General features: G+C 33.0%; 2 protein-coding genes across 2 annotated transcripts; both read left to right on the forward strand.

Moving 5' to 3' along the window:
• The first annotated feature begins 382 nt into the window (after positions 1 to 382).
• LOC125503042 lies at positions 383 to 4,844 on the forward strand. Its single transcript, XM_048662772.1, has 2 exons — positions 383 to 825; positions 3,994 to 4,844. The coding sequence occupies exon 2, from the start codon at positions 4,019 to 4,021 to the stop codon at positions 4,841 to 4,843; it is 825 nt and encodes a 274-aa protein (XP_048518729.1). The 5' UTR covers positions 383 to 825; positions 3,994 to 4,018; the 3' UTR covers position 4,844.
• A 2,525-nt stretch (positions 4,845 to 7,369) lies between these two features.
• On the forward strand, positions 7,370 to 14,563 carry LOC125503043. Its single transcript, XM_048662773.1, has 10 exons — positions 7,370 to 7,643; positions 9,168 to 9,840; positions 9,955 to 10,830; positions 10,904 to 11,097; positions 11,585 to 11,852; positions 12,646 to 12,786; positions 12,949 to 13,136; positions 13,445 to 13,593; positions 13,680 to 13,817; positions 14,218 to 14,563. The coding sequence occupies exons 1-10, from the start codon at positions 7,376 to 7,378 to the stop codon at positions 14,512 to 14,514; spliced, it is 3,192 nt and encodes a 1,063-aa protein (XP_048518730.1). The 5' UTR covers positions 7,370 to 7,375; the 3' UTR covers positions 14,515 to 14,563.
• Positions 14,564 to 15,512: the final 949 nt, after the last annotated feature.

Raw genomic sequence — 15,512 nt, forward strand, 5'->3', positions numbered from 1 at the left:
ATTTCTTGTCTTTTCAGGATATTTCAGGAACCAAGTCGGGTGCCTAAATTTTGAAAACTTTGCCCATTTAACGGATTCTCTATCTTTAAAAATGTAGAAGTTACCCATACAAAGATTCCGTTAGAGAACGGCCACCCTGTATATACATGGGATATCGGACACTTTCAATCGGTTAACTTTCCACTTGTATTGGCAGAATCGTAGAATATTGAACAAAACGAACAAATAATATTCAAACGACTTCGCCATTTGGTAATCTTTTGGGGCATCGTAATTTGAGCATAAAATTAATTGATACGCCTCGAAGCTCTACTAAGAGTAAATATACTTAATATAGATAAAAGCGCAAGGATTACACCAAAAATTAATAGGTACCTACTTACCAAGTTTTACTTATTTAATACGTTTCATATTCGCCCTTTGTTGACCTTCTTGTGCAACTGCCACTCGAGTGTTCGTTGATAAGTAATTTTTCGGATTTCCTTCTGCCGCCGTTTTTACGCCTTTTATTTCAATAGATAAAACATATCAAATGAACAAATTGAACATCTTGATAATATTTAACTTTCGCTTCTTGACAACGTTCAGAAGAGGTTAGGAAATGTTTTAATCCAATTGCAATGTGACATTACCCATTTTGTCAGGTGTAATACTGAAACATAAATTAATGATTGTTTAATAAGTATCTTTCTTTTTACATTGTACTTGTGCGGGATTGTAGCTTATCACGTAATTCATAGAATCTTCCAGTGAGAAAGTTAGTTAAAGTTGAAAAGTGCAATTGGTGTATCAAGGCGGCTTAAGTGAAGTTCCAGATCCAAACAGGTAAGTGAATTTCTTTTCAAACTTGTATCTTCTTTTAAACTGAAATATATCGATAACTATGCTCGCTTAAAGTTAAAGTAATATTTTAATTTATCTAGTAAGTACTGCGTAGAGCGGTAAAATTAAATAGACAATTAATTTTACGATTCTCGTCTGCTTCCAACTGAGCAGTTCTCGTTTCATTTCAAGAACTTTTGTAAAATACGATGGCACAGAGCATTATAATATTAGGTAGGAAATATTAAGACATCTAAGCGATATTTTGTCTATTAATCTACACCAAAAACTTATTCTAACAGAGCTAAATCGAAAATTTGGAACGCAACTCTTTACATTTTTTTATTAATTAAGGCTGTAATAAGTTATATAAAATCAAAAATATATATTTCATACATGTGATTATTATTACCACGTATGTATAATGTATTTGATTGAACTGTTGTTTTGGGTAACCGATAATTTGTGTGAGGCTCTGCGAAGTTCTTTTATCTAACTTACTCATGTCAAATTAATGTCTGTCCATTCTGTAATAATAATTATAAATGCTTCAAAATTGACTTTTCATCAGTCCTGTTAAATAAACTAATGCGTGTTATTTGTGAGGAGGGAGTTATTGCTTTAAGCAAACTTCTTAAGGCTTGTTTCAAAGAATTTTATTGCTTATGTTTATTTCTTTATTATTTCTAATGTACCTGTTGAAAGTATCATGCTTGCAGATTATTATATTTGCAGATTACTATTTGTGAAATTAAATTTGGTATCATAATAATTCCTAATTAAATTAAAGTCCCAGTTCCTAACTAGAATATGAACTAGGATATCTACAGAGAGCGCGAACCTATGGCTCCATCACCAATTTCAAATTGTGAGCTCTTAGTGGACGATAAATTCTACTTTTTTTTAGACTGTTCAGTACTAAAAAAGGAAGGTATTTCGACGAGTTTAGAAGATATTCGTAGAAAAACATTTTCTAGACTTTTGGGCGACTTCTGTGGGCCAACTTGTGCAATTTTGAATGCAGTTTCGGTTAAATCGACTATGTTTCGGTCATGTATGTGGGTTCGTGTTAATAATATTAAGCTGATATCTCTAAAAGTTATTATTGGGTCCGTTTTAAGAAAAACTGACTATTCCAAAGGTTTTCCAATTTATATTTTTAATAAAAACTTTGGCATGACATGGTATGGCGTGAAACATAATACGTATTTTCTAAACCTCCAAAAACATTTTCTGCTATACGATATCATTTTTTTATTTTTGCCAATAGCGTAGGTACGGAGATAATTTGATCTGAAACTCATTAAAGAGAATAGCTATAGATCAGTGGTTTTTCGTAACATAAAAACGCCCTCGAGAGCAAATCTGGTTACCAAATGAAATAATTATTTTATTATCAATTAAATTCTACAAATAAAACACCGGATTCAGTTCTTCTTCTTCGTCTTTATTTGAGATAATACAAGATGATAATGTCGTTAATCGGCATTTGCGATTACAGATGCGGAACCCATACCCAAACTAACCCAAACTATAGTTTATAAACTATTCCTCATGTTATTATGTACCGACTGAGGTCAAGGTAAGAAAAGCCATTCTGTAAAGCGCTAAAAGATACAAAATTAGTTAAATGTGTACAAAAATTAAAAATAAAACGTCTCACCTTGGCATATGGCGTTTTAAACCCTTTGAAACAATAATTTTCGTTACAGTCATGAGCGTGAACAATAATCTTTAATGAAACTAATGGGTTTTTCGGGTTTTTAGGCCGTCGTTGGGTAGAATTTCTTCTTGAGGTTTCGCAAGCATGAGTGGTTTGCTTGAAGGCTTACACTGTTTTGATGTAATCCATACCATCAGAACAGTGTAAGCCTTCAAGCAAATCACTCGTGCTTGCGAAACGTCAAGAAGAAACTCTACCCAACGACAGCCTAAAAACCCGAAAAACCCATTAGTTTCAAGGAATGGTCTCGAAAGTCTATCTCTTTTGATAATAATCTTTAATTTTCGTGTGATTCTTTCTTGATTCTATGTGTGAATACTTATGATTAAATTTTGTTTTACTCACAGATCAATTGAAAACTAGAAAAATTAGAAACAAGAACAGAACCATATTATATGGCAAAAAGTTTTCTTAAATAGTGAATAATTTATTTCTTATATCTGTCCCATCATAATCGAAAAGGATTAACACTAACCACAGCAATTTTCAACTTTTTGTTAGAAAACCAATTGTGAAACTAAAGTATGTTGCAGAGAAAATGTTTCTTCCAATTGCTCATCCACCATGTTGCCCAGAGCTTACATATATTCGTATATAGCATCTAACTAAACAGTTAAATAAGGGACCATGCAACTAATTTAATGGGTAATTTTACTGACATTTTAAAAACTATTTCATGTTTTCTTGCTTCCGAGATATTTTTAATAAATCCAGAGCTTTTAATATAGGATAGAAATTTCTCATCGTCGGCAATCTCGCTGATTACTGTACTCCTTAGAGAAGAATTTTTTATCGGATGCTAATCATTTATTCTCGACTCCTGCAACAGAACCGAGGAAGGATGATTGACCGTAATGAGAATTGCTCCGCACACGTTGATGGGAACTGATTTGATGATAGTTTATAAATAGATCGAAATATTGCACATTTTTAAGTAATTTTTGTTTGGGCTACTGAACATGGTTGAAACTAAATCAAACTAAAACGCATTCGGGAGAAAGTTAGAAGGTTAAAAAAATATATTTTTAATAGGAGTAATTTTCAGCAATAACTGGGAAGTAAAATTTCGGAAATAAATGCTTCTAGTTCGAGAAAAATTAGTTATTTTGTGGATCTTAATTGACGTTGATTTTGTTGAACAATTTTGATATAAATATAGCGCTCGATTAATTATTCAATTTCTTACATTTTAATATTTCCTATAGTTCTTTAAATAATTATACAAGTATTTTTAACTTGGATTGAAATCTATTAAAGATGTGAGCATGTTTAAGAAGTTTTTGAAATTATTAAGCAAATATTGCAAGCTCAATACATACATTATATTTCTATTTTCTACGTATGAAATGGTATGCAAAAATTTATATTAGCAAATAATATAGAGACGTTTTCATTTATTATTAGTTATTATGCAAAACGATGTATGAGAATGCAATATCGTATTTTAGATGTGATGCAATATTTGCACCAAAAATGGAAGACGCATCTCGGCGATATAGAAAGCGCAGTTATTATAATCGAATTTTATCAAATGAACAGACAGATTGTGAAGAACATTCAGAAAATTCAAAAAAAGTGAAGGAGACAAATGGAAAAAGGAAAACTGAACAGTTGGACGCAATAGGAAGTGGAAATAGTTTTAATCGAATAACTAACTTATCCGGAAATAACATTTTTGCCAAATTAACGGCCGGGTTGGAAATTAAACCTTGTTGGTACAACTCTGATATCAATAATAACAACTCTCATACGCTTATACAAAGCACCACTTGTGATTATAGGAATAAGTCAAGATGCTCGAATCGTTTCATAGATGATGTCGTATTGAATACATCGGATTTCCCATTTTCATATACAAATAAGTTATCACAATGGGAACGGGATCTCAGTTATTCCTCAAATTCAATTGCCACTCCTGAATTAGACGACTTCTTTGACAAATATTCAAAAAAGCAATATTTGTCGGAAGAGCTGAAATGGAAAAATGACACCCCGAGAGTAGCTGATTCAATTTGTTCCGAAAATTCCTATAACTGTTTCAATGAAAGCAGTCCATTAGAGAGCCTTTCTATTGGGACATTTGCAGCGTCAAAGTCTACACAGGAAGAAAAGAAAAAATATATTCTAACTTCACTTTTACGTGATTTTAAGCAGAATACATCTTTGAAAACTATTGGTGGTTGCTCACGTCGCCATGAAAATATTCCAAAACGGTTAATTAAACCGATCAAAAATAGCATTTCAAAATCAGCAACTGGGGAAGGAAATTGTTTCGTTGGTAAGTATATATTAACGTAATATTCTTCACGCGGTGCAAAATTCAATATATTGTCAATTATCGTAAGAGGGAGAATGTACGAAACACGTTACACTTTATTTGTTATTAAATACATGGAATTTCTAATAAAAACTTTCTTGAGATGTTGCTAGCATGTTTATCGTTATTATTTTTGCTTTGAAATATTGCCTTCAGCAAATTCTTTTGATTTCATTTTCTAGTCCGCAAATTTTACTGGACTTATATATTCTTCTGGTGCCGCCTTCTACTGAATTTTTGCGATCATTCTGGCTATAAGGGTCTGTCTAAGGTCTATATAAATAAGGGTCTGGTACTTCTTCCATACCACTCTCCCAATTTTTGAAGCCACGATGTCCATCTTTGTCTCGGTGCTCGTCGGCCCTCAATTTTCTCCTGTATTATTAGTTGAAGGAATCGATATTTCTTACCCCTGATAACATGTCCGAAGTATTCGAGTTTTCGTCGCTTCACTGTGATTAAGACCTCAACTGTTGTATTTAGACGTAACAAGACATCAGCATTCCGTACTCTATCAGACCAGGTAATTCTAAGTATGCGACAATAAAAATTTCAAAGGCTTGAATCTTTTTGCAATGTTGATCCAACAGTGTACACAACAGAAAATAAGTAGCATTGTCCAGGCGTACTCTTAAACTTAGATTCACTTAGCAACACGTGAGAAGCTGTTTTGTTTTGAGAAATGCACTTCTGGCTTTTTCAATGCTGATCCGTATTTCCTGTCCAATGTCCCATTCACTGTTTAGCTAACATCCCAGGTATTCATAGCGATCAATACTTTGTATTATTTCTTGGTCAACTGACAATTGTACATTTCCAATATTTTGCTTGCTGACTATCATAAGTTTGGCCTTCTTTAAATTTGATGTTAAACCACTGGCGTTACTTCCCTGGTTAATTATTGTTAGTAATCATTGCAGATCCTCAGAAGAACTACTCAATACTCTATCATCAGCATAGCGGATGTTATTTATTGGTCCTATACCATTTACGTAAATTTCTTTTTCGTTTTCGGACCGAGCTTCGGACAAAATAGATTCAGAATAGATATTAAACAATAATGCTGAAAGCAGACTCCTCTCTGGATTTCTGTCTCATCCGGTACAAGATTCTCCCCTGAACAGAAGCTCTTTGATTCCACTATAGATTAGCGATAAGTCTTATGTCACACTAGCTGACCCAGCCCAATGTTTTGAAGGTTTTGTATTATTTTAGAATGTTGTACTTTATCAAAAGCCTTCTCATAATTTATAAAACACATGTATGCTGGGCTATTCATATCTAAGCATCTCTGGACCAGAACTTGCACGCTAAAGAGAGCATCTCTTGTTCCCAGATCATTTCTGAAACCAAACTGTGTGTCTGAGACAGTTTCATAACACTTTTTCACACTTCACTGAATTTATCTGTTGAAGTACATGGTTCATAAGGCTTATAGGACGATACTCGGAGCAGTGTTTGGCATTAACTTTTTTCGCAGCGTGACAAAAGTTGACTTTAACCAGTCCTGTGGTATTCTTCCTGAGATGTATGTTGTGTTGAATAAATCGGTGAGAACCATGGCGACACTATCTTCTGCTAGTTTAAGAATGTCAACGTTGATACAGTCAGAGCCTGCAGCATTACCAGTCTTTGGCTGACGAATGGCCTGTATGATTTCCTCTTTTAAGATAGATATTTGGACCAGTAATCGCCTCTAACCATGTTGTTCAAGTCTATCTTTCTGAAATACTCGCTGCATGTAATGTTTCCATGTATGTAATTTCTCCTTTATATCTGTTATGATGGTGTTATTGTTTCTAAGTAACTTGCAATTTGGGCGTTCCGTGTTCATTCCCAATGTTCCTTTAATTTTTCTTATTCCTTAATGGGAATTAATAAAAGCGACTCCCAGTCTATGGTGGGGGTCATTATTACCTCTGTAATATATTGTATAAGTGTCGGTTGTTGTTTGTCCCGATCCTGGCCATCGTGTTTCGCTGAGTCCCAATATGTCAATCTGTAATCTTGTCATATCGAATACCCTTCTTTAGAGTAAAACTCATTATGTTATGGGAAAAAGGCGGTGCCAACTTGTGCTGTATATGTACTTTTAACGACAAAATATTTTGATAAATAAATTATAAAATATTTATCTAAATATCCAAGTTTTTAGAGAAAATTATTTGTTTTTTAGTATTTTGTCTGTACTTCTTAGGGAATACCTAGAAAGAAATGACGTCAGTTTTAAAGACCCGCTTAATAGTTTTTTATCTAGTATCGTACACTTTGCGTCAATACATTTTCTAACATAAACGTATCAATTTATCTGTTGTTATTTAACCAGTTATAAACAGCTTTCAGATTGAAACATACTACAATTAAGTAAATTAAATCTTTACTCTCTTAAGAAGACTCTTTTTTGACATCGTGCTATATTGTTAGTTATCTTATCATTTTACACTGTAGTTCTTAAAACTACTAAAGGAGTAATTGATTCTTTTCAGTTTGAAATATTGATTGTAGGAAGATCAATGATCAGAAGAAGTGCCACAAACGATTTAGCAATCCCCAAAAATGATTCTGAAAGCAATACGTTTTCAAAATGGCCATTTGCCGAAAAATCGTTTACTAAAAAACCTCCTACTTTAAGTACTAGAAAACAGACTGAATATTCAAACATCCCTAACTCATTGGACAAATTAGATTCATCTTTATTCAAGAATAAATATTCTTTAGTGGGAGACCCTGAAACAGTGGCTCACAATTCAATTGAACCATTGTTAGAGGACAAAGTTACCAGTGAGTCTAGAATCTACATTCTTTTCCATTATATAAATTTGCGCCTGATTGGCAGATTAGGTGCTCGTCAGCTCACTAAAGCTAATTAATTACTAAAACTTTGCTCTTTCTAGGTTTTGTAACCAAAAATTTCAAGTTGCGAAACAAGTTATTTGTTGTATCGGCAAAGTTCAGCTTTACACCAGATATTTTTGTAAAATTCCAGAAGGTCGTAACATTTTAAATGCATGATTTTAAAGCCGAAAAGTTGGAATTTTTAAACTGTTTGGACTATACTTTGTGCGCCAAGTAGCTTCAGACTTTGCGTCAAGTATTGATGATCAATCGGAAAGAGTCTGGCCACTTTAAAGCATTAACAAACCAGTTATTTTTTAGATAATTAGGCAAATTTTATTACCATAATGTAATTCTTCTTATTCTTAGTCAGCCCTCTATCATCCGCTCCTGGACATAGGCCTCTCTCATGCTTCTCCATCTTGTCCCTAAGACTTGTCCTTCATCCTGTCCCTAAGTTAAGCATTGTTTTTTCCATAGCTCGTTGCATTACCTTCAGTTGATTTCTGGTCTTTTCCATCATTTATATTATTTCCAGGGCATAAGTCGCTTCTGGCAATATGCAGGTGTCGAACACTCTCCTTTTGAGGTTTATCGGAATTTCACCATTTCTAAATATCAACTTTTTTATCCTAAGGCTATCCAAGTTAGTCTTATCCTTCTCTTAATCTCCGCTGTTTGATTTTCTTTTCCTATTCTTGTTGTTTATCCTAAACATATCTACTCTCCTACATTTTTGAGTTTTGAACCATCTATGTATATTTGTTCCGAAGTGTTACTTAAGATTTTGGTCTTTGAAATTAATTTTCATTTTAACCCGATCATTTTAGAGGCATCGCTCAGTGGATTTAGCATTTCTTTCAATTCCTGTATATTGCTACTTATTATGACGATATCGTCGGCGAAAAGGAAGTGCTTCAAGTAGGATCCATTTATATTTATGCTTTAGACATTTTCTAGCACCAGTGTTAACAATTTTGGAAATATGCTATCCTCCTGTCGAACACCCCTATTTATGCTGATTCTCTCTGGCTTTGAGTCCTTGTTGATTCGTACATGTAATGAGGCATATATATTTTTTTTCAGCAAGTTTGTGTAGCGAGAATCTATTCTCGCATCGTCCATTGCTTGTGTGAATGCCCACAACTTAATACCACCATAATACCATAATTGGTAAAATTTAAAATATGGTTCATTTAGTATTTTCTGTTAGCAACAAACATAAAGTTTTGTTAAGGCATTCTCAATCAAATAGGTTAATCGTTTAAATACAATGTACTGGTTCATTTTCTTATTGTTGTTGTTTAAACAAATAACACTGTATATTTATCGAATTGAGCAAGTCGAGTTATCTTAATCACTTCTAACCGGCTAAGTAATAGTTATATCTGGTATGTTTTTCCTGTACGTGACTTTACGATTACTTACAAATGACTAACAGTAAATTAATACAGTATTTTACATTTTTAGGAGATTTACTAGTAAACATACGTTTTGATCCAAGAAAAATGGAAACAAGTCTGACATCTGGTGCAACGTTTTGTAAATCTTTGTCATTCAGATCTGCTGCAGAATTAAAAGCTTCAACAACTGTGGGGCTTAATTCACAAAATAGCCACAGAAGTACCGATATTTTTGAACAAAAGAACGTTAACACTTTGAGAGAAGTTTACGGAAACACTTTAAATAGACCATCTCAGGAAACCAACAACGTTAAACCATTTGACGATTTCCTGGCCAAATCCAATATGAACTTTCAAGGCAACAGGAAAGGATCATATTTTTGGAGCACATTAAGTTATGATAGTAAAAAAGACGAACATTCAAACAAGCTTGGTTATCCACATATAGAAAAGAAAAATTCGACATACGATATAGCTAATAAGGAGAATTTACCATTTCGAAAAGAACGTTTTTTTAAGAGAATATTTAACACCTGCTTAAATAGTACCGAAAGTAAGGACATCACAAACACATTAAATATGGATGCACAAGATAGAGTGAGATTAATACATAATGCGAATAATGTAAGGGATACTAATTGTTTCGGAACAACAAATTTGATATCAGAGGTACTAGAAGAATCTCCAGTCAAAGAAAATAATGACTTAGTTGCTGGAAAGCCATCAACGACATGTAATTGGTACGTTTTTAAATCACTACTTGATACTTACTAACACATTTATAAGCACATTCCTAGACTTAGACTGCATTTATTTCATAATAATGCTGTTAAAAGTTATATTTTTTCTTTTAGCCAAAGCGCAATTTGCTGTAAAGATGATATTCAATCTACTTCCCAGATTATGTCACGATCTCAAACAAACATGGAAGTAATTCCTCCTTCCACCCATTCAACTTCCTATTTATCAAATTCCAATGCGATAGTAACTAATACTCGAGGCAATCTTAACAATCCAAGTTCTCTGGATAATGAAACGCTAACGACTCTAAATAGAATTTACGAAAGTAATAAATGGAAAGTTAACTCAGGTGCAGTCACCACAACACATATTTCGGATAATATGCGGATTCCAAATTTAATTTCTAAAAATGCTAGTAAACCACTCAGAAAGCTAGACGAAATTGAATCTGACAACGAGAAAAATGTCAACGTTGCAGAACGATTATTTTGCAATGAAGCACCTTTCCAATGCACCGATGAAACCGCAAAATCGCTTGTTAGGTCACCAAATTCTCGGTATCTATATAGCTACCAAAATAAACCCAATGACCGGCTTAAAGAAAACGATACATCTAAAAATAATAAAAACGAGACGTTCTGCTCACAAGAGTTTAGATGTGACTCATATGAGTTTCCTACTCAGCAGACTTTGACCCAAACCCACCAAACATATGCAGAAAATAATGGTATTTTTTGTTCGCGAAATGACTGCTTCACTCAACCGCAAAGTATCTTACGCAACTCTCAAGAAAATCGAGTTACTTGCAAAAATTCCGAAACAAGTCGAACAGTTAATTGGTCACCAACTTCCATTTTATATGAAGATAACTTATTGAAACAGCTTCTAGACGAAAAACCAGATATTATTAAATCTTATAACAAGCGGAAATCCGAGGACAAACAGTTAGAAAATCAGGATGGAATAATGGCAAAAACTTATATTAAAAAGTGAGTAGCAATACGTAGATATTGTATATTACTTATACTCTACTTCCATAGATAAATTTACTGTTGCTTTTAGATATCGAAAAAACAATATTCGCATTTATAAAATTAAACGACGTTTTCGTACTTCTGTTGAAGAAACGTATGTACCAAAAGAACACAAACTTATTAACAAGTTTCTAAATCAAGCCGAAGGTGATTCCGGGAATGAACTTTTAAATGAAAATGAGGATAGCGAAAGTATTACAACCTCATCGTCATATTTAACAGGCAAGTTCTTCCAAAAGACATTTAGAAAATGTATGATAGCGAAATTTCCGTGACTGCGTTAAATCGTCCAGGTTGTTGTTTAAATAATCGCCAGTAGTACTACTTGCTACTGCTCAAACTGAGAAAGGGGTCTTTTGAAACACACAGCCCAAAATGTGCATAAATACCGGATTTTTTTGATTTCACAATACATAAAATTGCATAATCCATACCAACTTTTTTGTAGTTTTGACCTATAATTTAGTTAAAACAACAATTAAAAAAGCTATGCAGCTCTGCAAAAACAGTTTTGAATTACTTCTGCCTATTTGACAGCATAATAAACCTATATTTATTTCAAATATTAAATTTAAAATGTATTCAAGTTGTTCAGAATATGGAACTTGATTTAATTTAATGCATTACAATTAATCGTTAAGTCACTGGGATCAAACATATTGTCGGTTTCAATTAGCTTCAAATTAAAAGAGAATGAACCTGATTGCAGATGAAACTACTCCTGACGATTTGAGTTCTGATACGAAAAATCGAACAGAATATCAGACGTTTTTGGGAAACAGTATTAATAGAATTTTGAAAGACAAGTCTCTAATTTTCTCAAAGTTTTCCGACACAGTGCCTCTGGAAATTAATAGCTCGGATGTTTTGACTAAGATAGAAGAAATCATGGTACAGCTTTTGTCGGATTATGAGTGTGGCAAAAGTATTTCTTTAAACATTCCATCGATAGCGAACTGCGTGTTTAGAGATGACAGGTAAGGAGATTTACATTTTACTGGCATATAGTAAATTATAAAACATAATATGAAAAGCAGTACTTATTTACTTGGGCCTGTAGGACGCAAGCCATAACTTTTAGATCCGTTGTCAACAACAATATTTGGTTAACATACTATTTTCAGTATATAACAGTTATACACTTATGAATTTTATTTTATGAAGAGCAACATTTTGGATTTTAAGAGCATCCTGCTCTTCCATTGCAGTGTTTGTCTCAGGGTTCAGCTTTCAAGTCAGGGAGGGTCATGTAGTAGAAATGTTTTTGTTGTCTATGAAATTAAAAAAATATCGTTAGTCGACATAAATTCGGCACAAGGTAGTTCATGACCCCCATCACAACAATAATCACATGGTTGGTTATGACATGACATTGGTATCGCTGCGATTCGAGGCGATTCCTTGAGACTGGGGAGGTTTTCGGGTTTTTAAGCTGTCGTTAAATTAAATTTGTTCTGGACGTTTTGCAAGCACGAGTGTGCAACCTCGGAAATGGTTTGCTCGAAATGTTACACTGAACTGAGCAGTTCTGTTCTTACAGATCTCGTGCTTGCAAAACGCCAATATAGAACTTATAATTCACGACGGCTGTAAAACCCGAAAAACTCCCCCTTTTAACACATAAGAAGTTTTTCAGTGATAATACAATGAATGGAAAATTAATTTAGAACCCGATATAATTCGAAAACAAAAATGGTATTATGATTTCTCAATGTTCATATTTGCTTAGAAACATTGTTAAAATAATAATATTTTGTTAACAATTTTCAGATATCAGTTGGTAGACTTAACACGTCGCCATTATGTACTACGGCGGCATACTCCAAGTAACAGGCTGCGTTTCAATTTAATATTATTTATTTTAAATAAAATACGGATTTTACTGCATACAAACTCAAAATTGACGAAAAGGTAAAGCAGCATTAATTTTGAAAGAAAATTAACCTATACTGATAATACTCTCATCCCCATAAAGATTAACATAATTAATTTAATTTTGTTATTACAAACATCTTGCATGACATCCAATTAATGTTCGAGTGGCATCAAGTAATTTTATTACTTCAATTTCAGAGAAATTTATTATCAATTGAAGACGGACGTTTGTACACAAAGGCACACTGATAGCGCCATCCGAATCATAAGCAGAATGCTGAACGTCGGCATGTGGGCCTTGAATATAACTGCCCAAAAAGGCTTAGTTTATGGCAACATGAAATTGGTAATGGATACAGGAGAAACCATAAATTGTAATGTTGCAGGTAGTGGATCAAGTTTGCATTGTATGCTCTATTTATTAAATATGCTATACCAAATTCGTTTGTTTTTGAAAGAATACTGTTATATAATATCGGTTTGTATTGAAACCTGCAAAACCGAAGAAGCGGATTATATTATTATATCCCAGTTGTACAACACTTGTATAAAATGGTTTGAAATCATTAATAAAACAAGAAATTTACTTACTAACTATTGAATTCGTTTATTATTTATTTATTAACTATTAAAAATGAAACATTCTTTAACACACTTGAAAATTTTAATATTTTAAGCAACATTTTGCTTTTAGGAACGTTGGTGCCTAACGATGTAATGAATATTTGTGAAATTCAGTCGCAAGCCTTTTTCATTTTAGTGGTCGAGAAGGAATCTATTTTTAACAAATTACTCGAAGAAGATTTACCAAATAAGTTAACCAAACCTTTTATATTAATAACTGTAAGAATTTTGCAAATTGCCAGTTTCTGTTTCACCCGAAACATAATTAACAAGTTTACGAGAACTTTTATTGTAATATATTTTAGGGTAAAGGATATCCTGACTTGAATACCCAACTATTCTTAAAAAAGTTGTGGATGGTAATGGAGATTCCAGTTTTCATCTTTGTAGACGCAGATCCTGATGGTATTTCTATTATGCTAACGTATCGATTTGGATCGAAGGTAGTGATAATTAAACAGTATATTTGTAAGAATGTAATTAGTCCACGGAAGCGCTACTTTTTATTATCTTCCCCAAAGTCGCCCATTCACATCATGTTGGGTTAAACGTTTAAATAAACGTCAATAGTAGCATCTCAGTGGCAAGTTAAAATTTTTATTAGGCGTATCTCCCCCATTCATCGTGGTGGCCAAAGGTATCCAATTTGAATTTGAGATCCTTTTTATTAATTGTTACTATCTTAAAATAAACTAGACGTTAATATCTACAATTCTTGTATTTAACATTTGCCTCTAAATTTCAAATTAGATGCAAAAATGGGGTGGCCAAAGTTCAATCAATAATCCTGTACATCAGATTGGTATTAGATAATACTAATCAAAATAGTTTCTTTGCTTTTAGACGAATGTTCACCTTTCTGAGTATCTAGCAATTCCAAAAGCTAAGTGGATTGGAGTCTTTCCTACAGAAATCTTAAATGTGGGTGCAAATTATGAAATATTGAACAACAGGGAAGAAAGAAAAGCTACAAGCTTACTTCAACTGCAGTGTGTTCAAGAAAATCCAAAAATCCAAAAGCAGATACAAACATGTTTGGATACTGGCGTCAAGGCAAGCATAGAAGCTTTGATTAAATCAGAATCGTACCTGAGTAACCAGTATCTTCCTTCAAAGTTTTTGCAAAATGATTTAATTTAACTTATACTAAATAACTTGCAAGGAATATTTATTACATTAATTTGAAGAATTGGGGTTTGTTAAGACTAATTAAGTGTATTATACAAGAAATAACTGGAAGTATTAAGCAAACTTACCCAAACCAATTGTGGCTATTAACATTTTACCGAATTTACTAAATTCATTTGCAATTTTAGTTTGGTTTGTGTATGTAAATAAGTATTGAATAAGAGAATATTATATTTAAATTTAGAAAAGGAACTTTTTAACATTTTATTTATGTTTTAATATTTGCTTTAATACAAGCAATCTAAACAAATTATTTTCTTTTTGTCTCATATGCGCTATAAGAGAATATATGAACACGAGTTAGAGAATATAAATTTGCCAAAATAATCTTCGTGCAAATTCCTGATGTGGTCATCTGGTAAGATGTTCTCAATGCCTGTGTGGTGGAAGTTTGAAGAACGGTGGGGCCAACGTTTCGAATAAATTTCAGCAATCAACAACGCTTTTATCACTTAAGTGTTTCTTTGAAAAATGGACAAACACGTCAAAACTTGTGCAATAAATGTGCTGGTACAAAATAACTTAAAAATGACAGAATTATTTGGCAAAATGTTTTTCTAGTAGTGATTGTGAATTCTGTAAAGATCCATGAGCAACTACTATTGTCGCTTTCTATGCTTTGAGCCAAAAAATTTGAGGGTATATTATTCATGTTCGATAAGGGCATATTACAATCTTTTGGAGATGTTATTAAATTATTTTTAAAAGAACAATCTTGTTGCTTATTGTTAGATCCAGTTTTAAGGTATTCAAATTTGGTACCTTTTTGATAGAGGAACGGTTCCCGAATGTACGTAAAGCGGTTTAGCGCCGGTCGCTCACGCAGACGCCCAACAAGGATACGAAACACGCGCAAAAAAAAACACTTTTTTCTAATAATATGCTGCAGCACAACGATAAACCTGCTAAAGCTCTTGTGAAAGAGATTCTTATGCGGAAGTTTTCTTCAT

This window comes from Dendroctonus ponderosae, unplaced genomic scaffold (assembly GCF_020466585.1).
Source record: "Dendroctonus ponderosae isolate FM_Combo_2020 unplaced genomic scaffold, Dpon_F_20191213v2 Dpon_F_20191213_115, whole genome shotgun sequence".
NCBI lineage: Eukaryota > Metazoa > Arthropoda > Insecta > Coleoptera > Curculionidae > Dendroctonus > Dendroctonus ponderosae.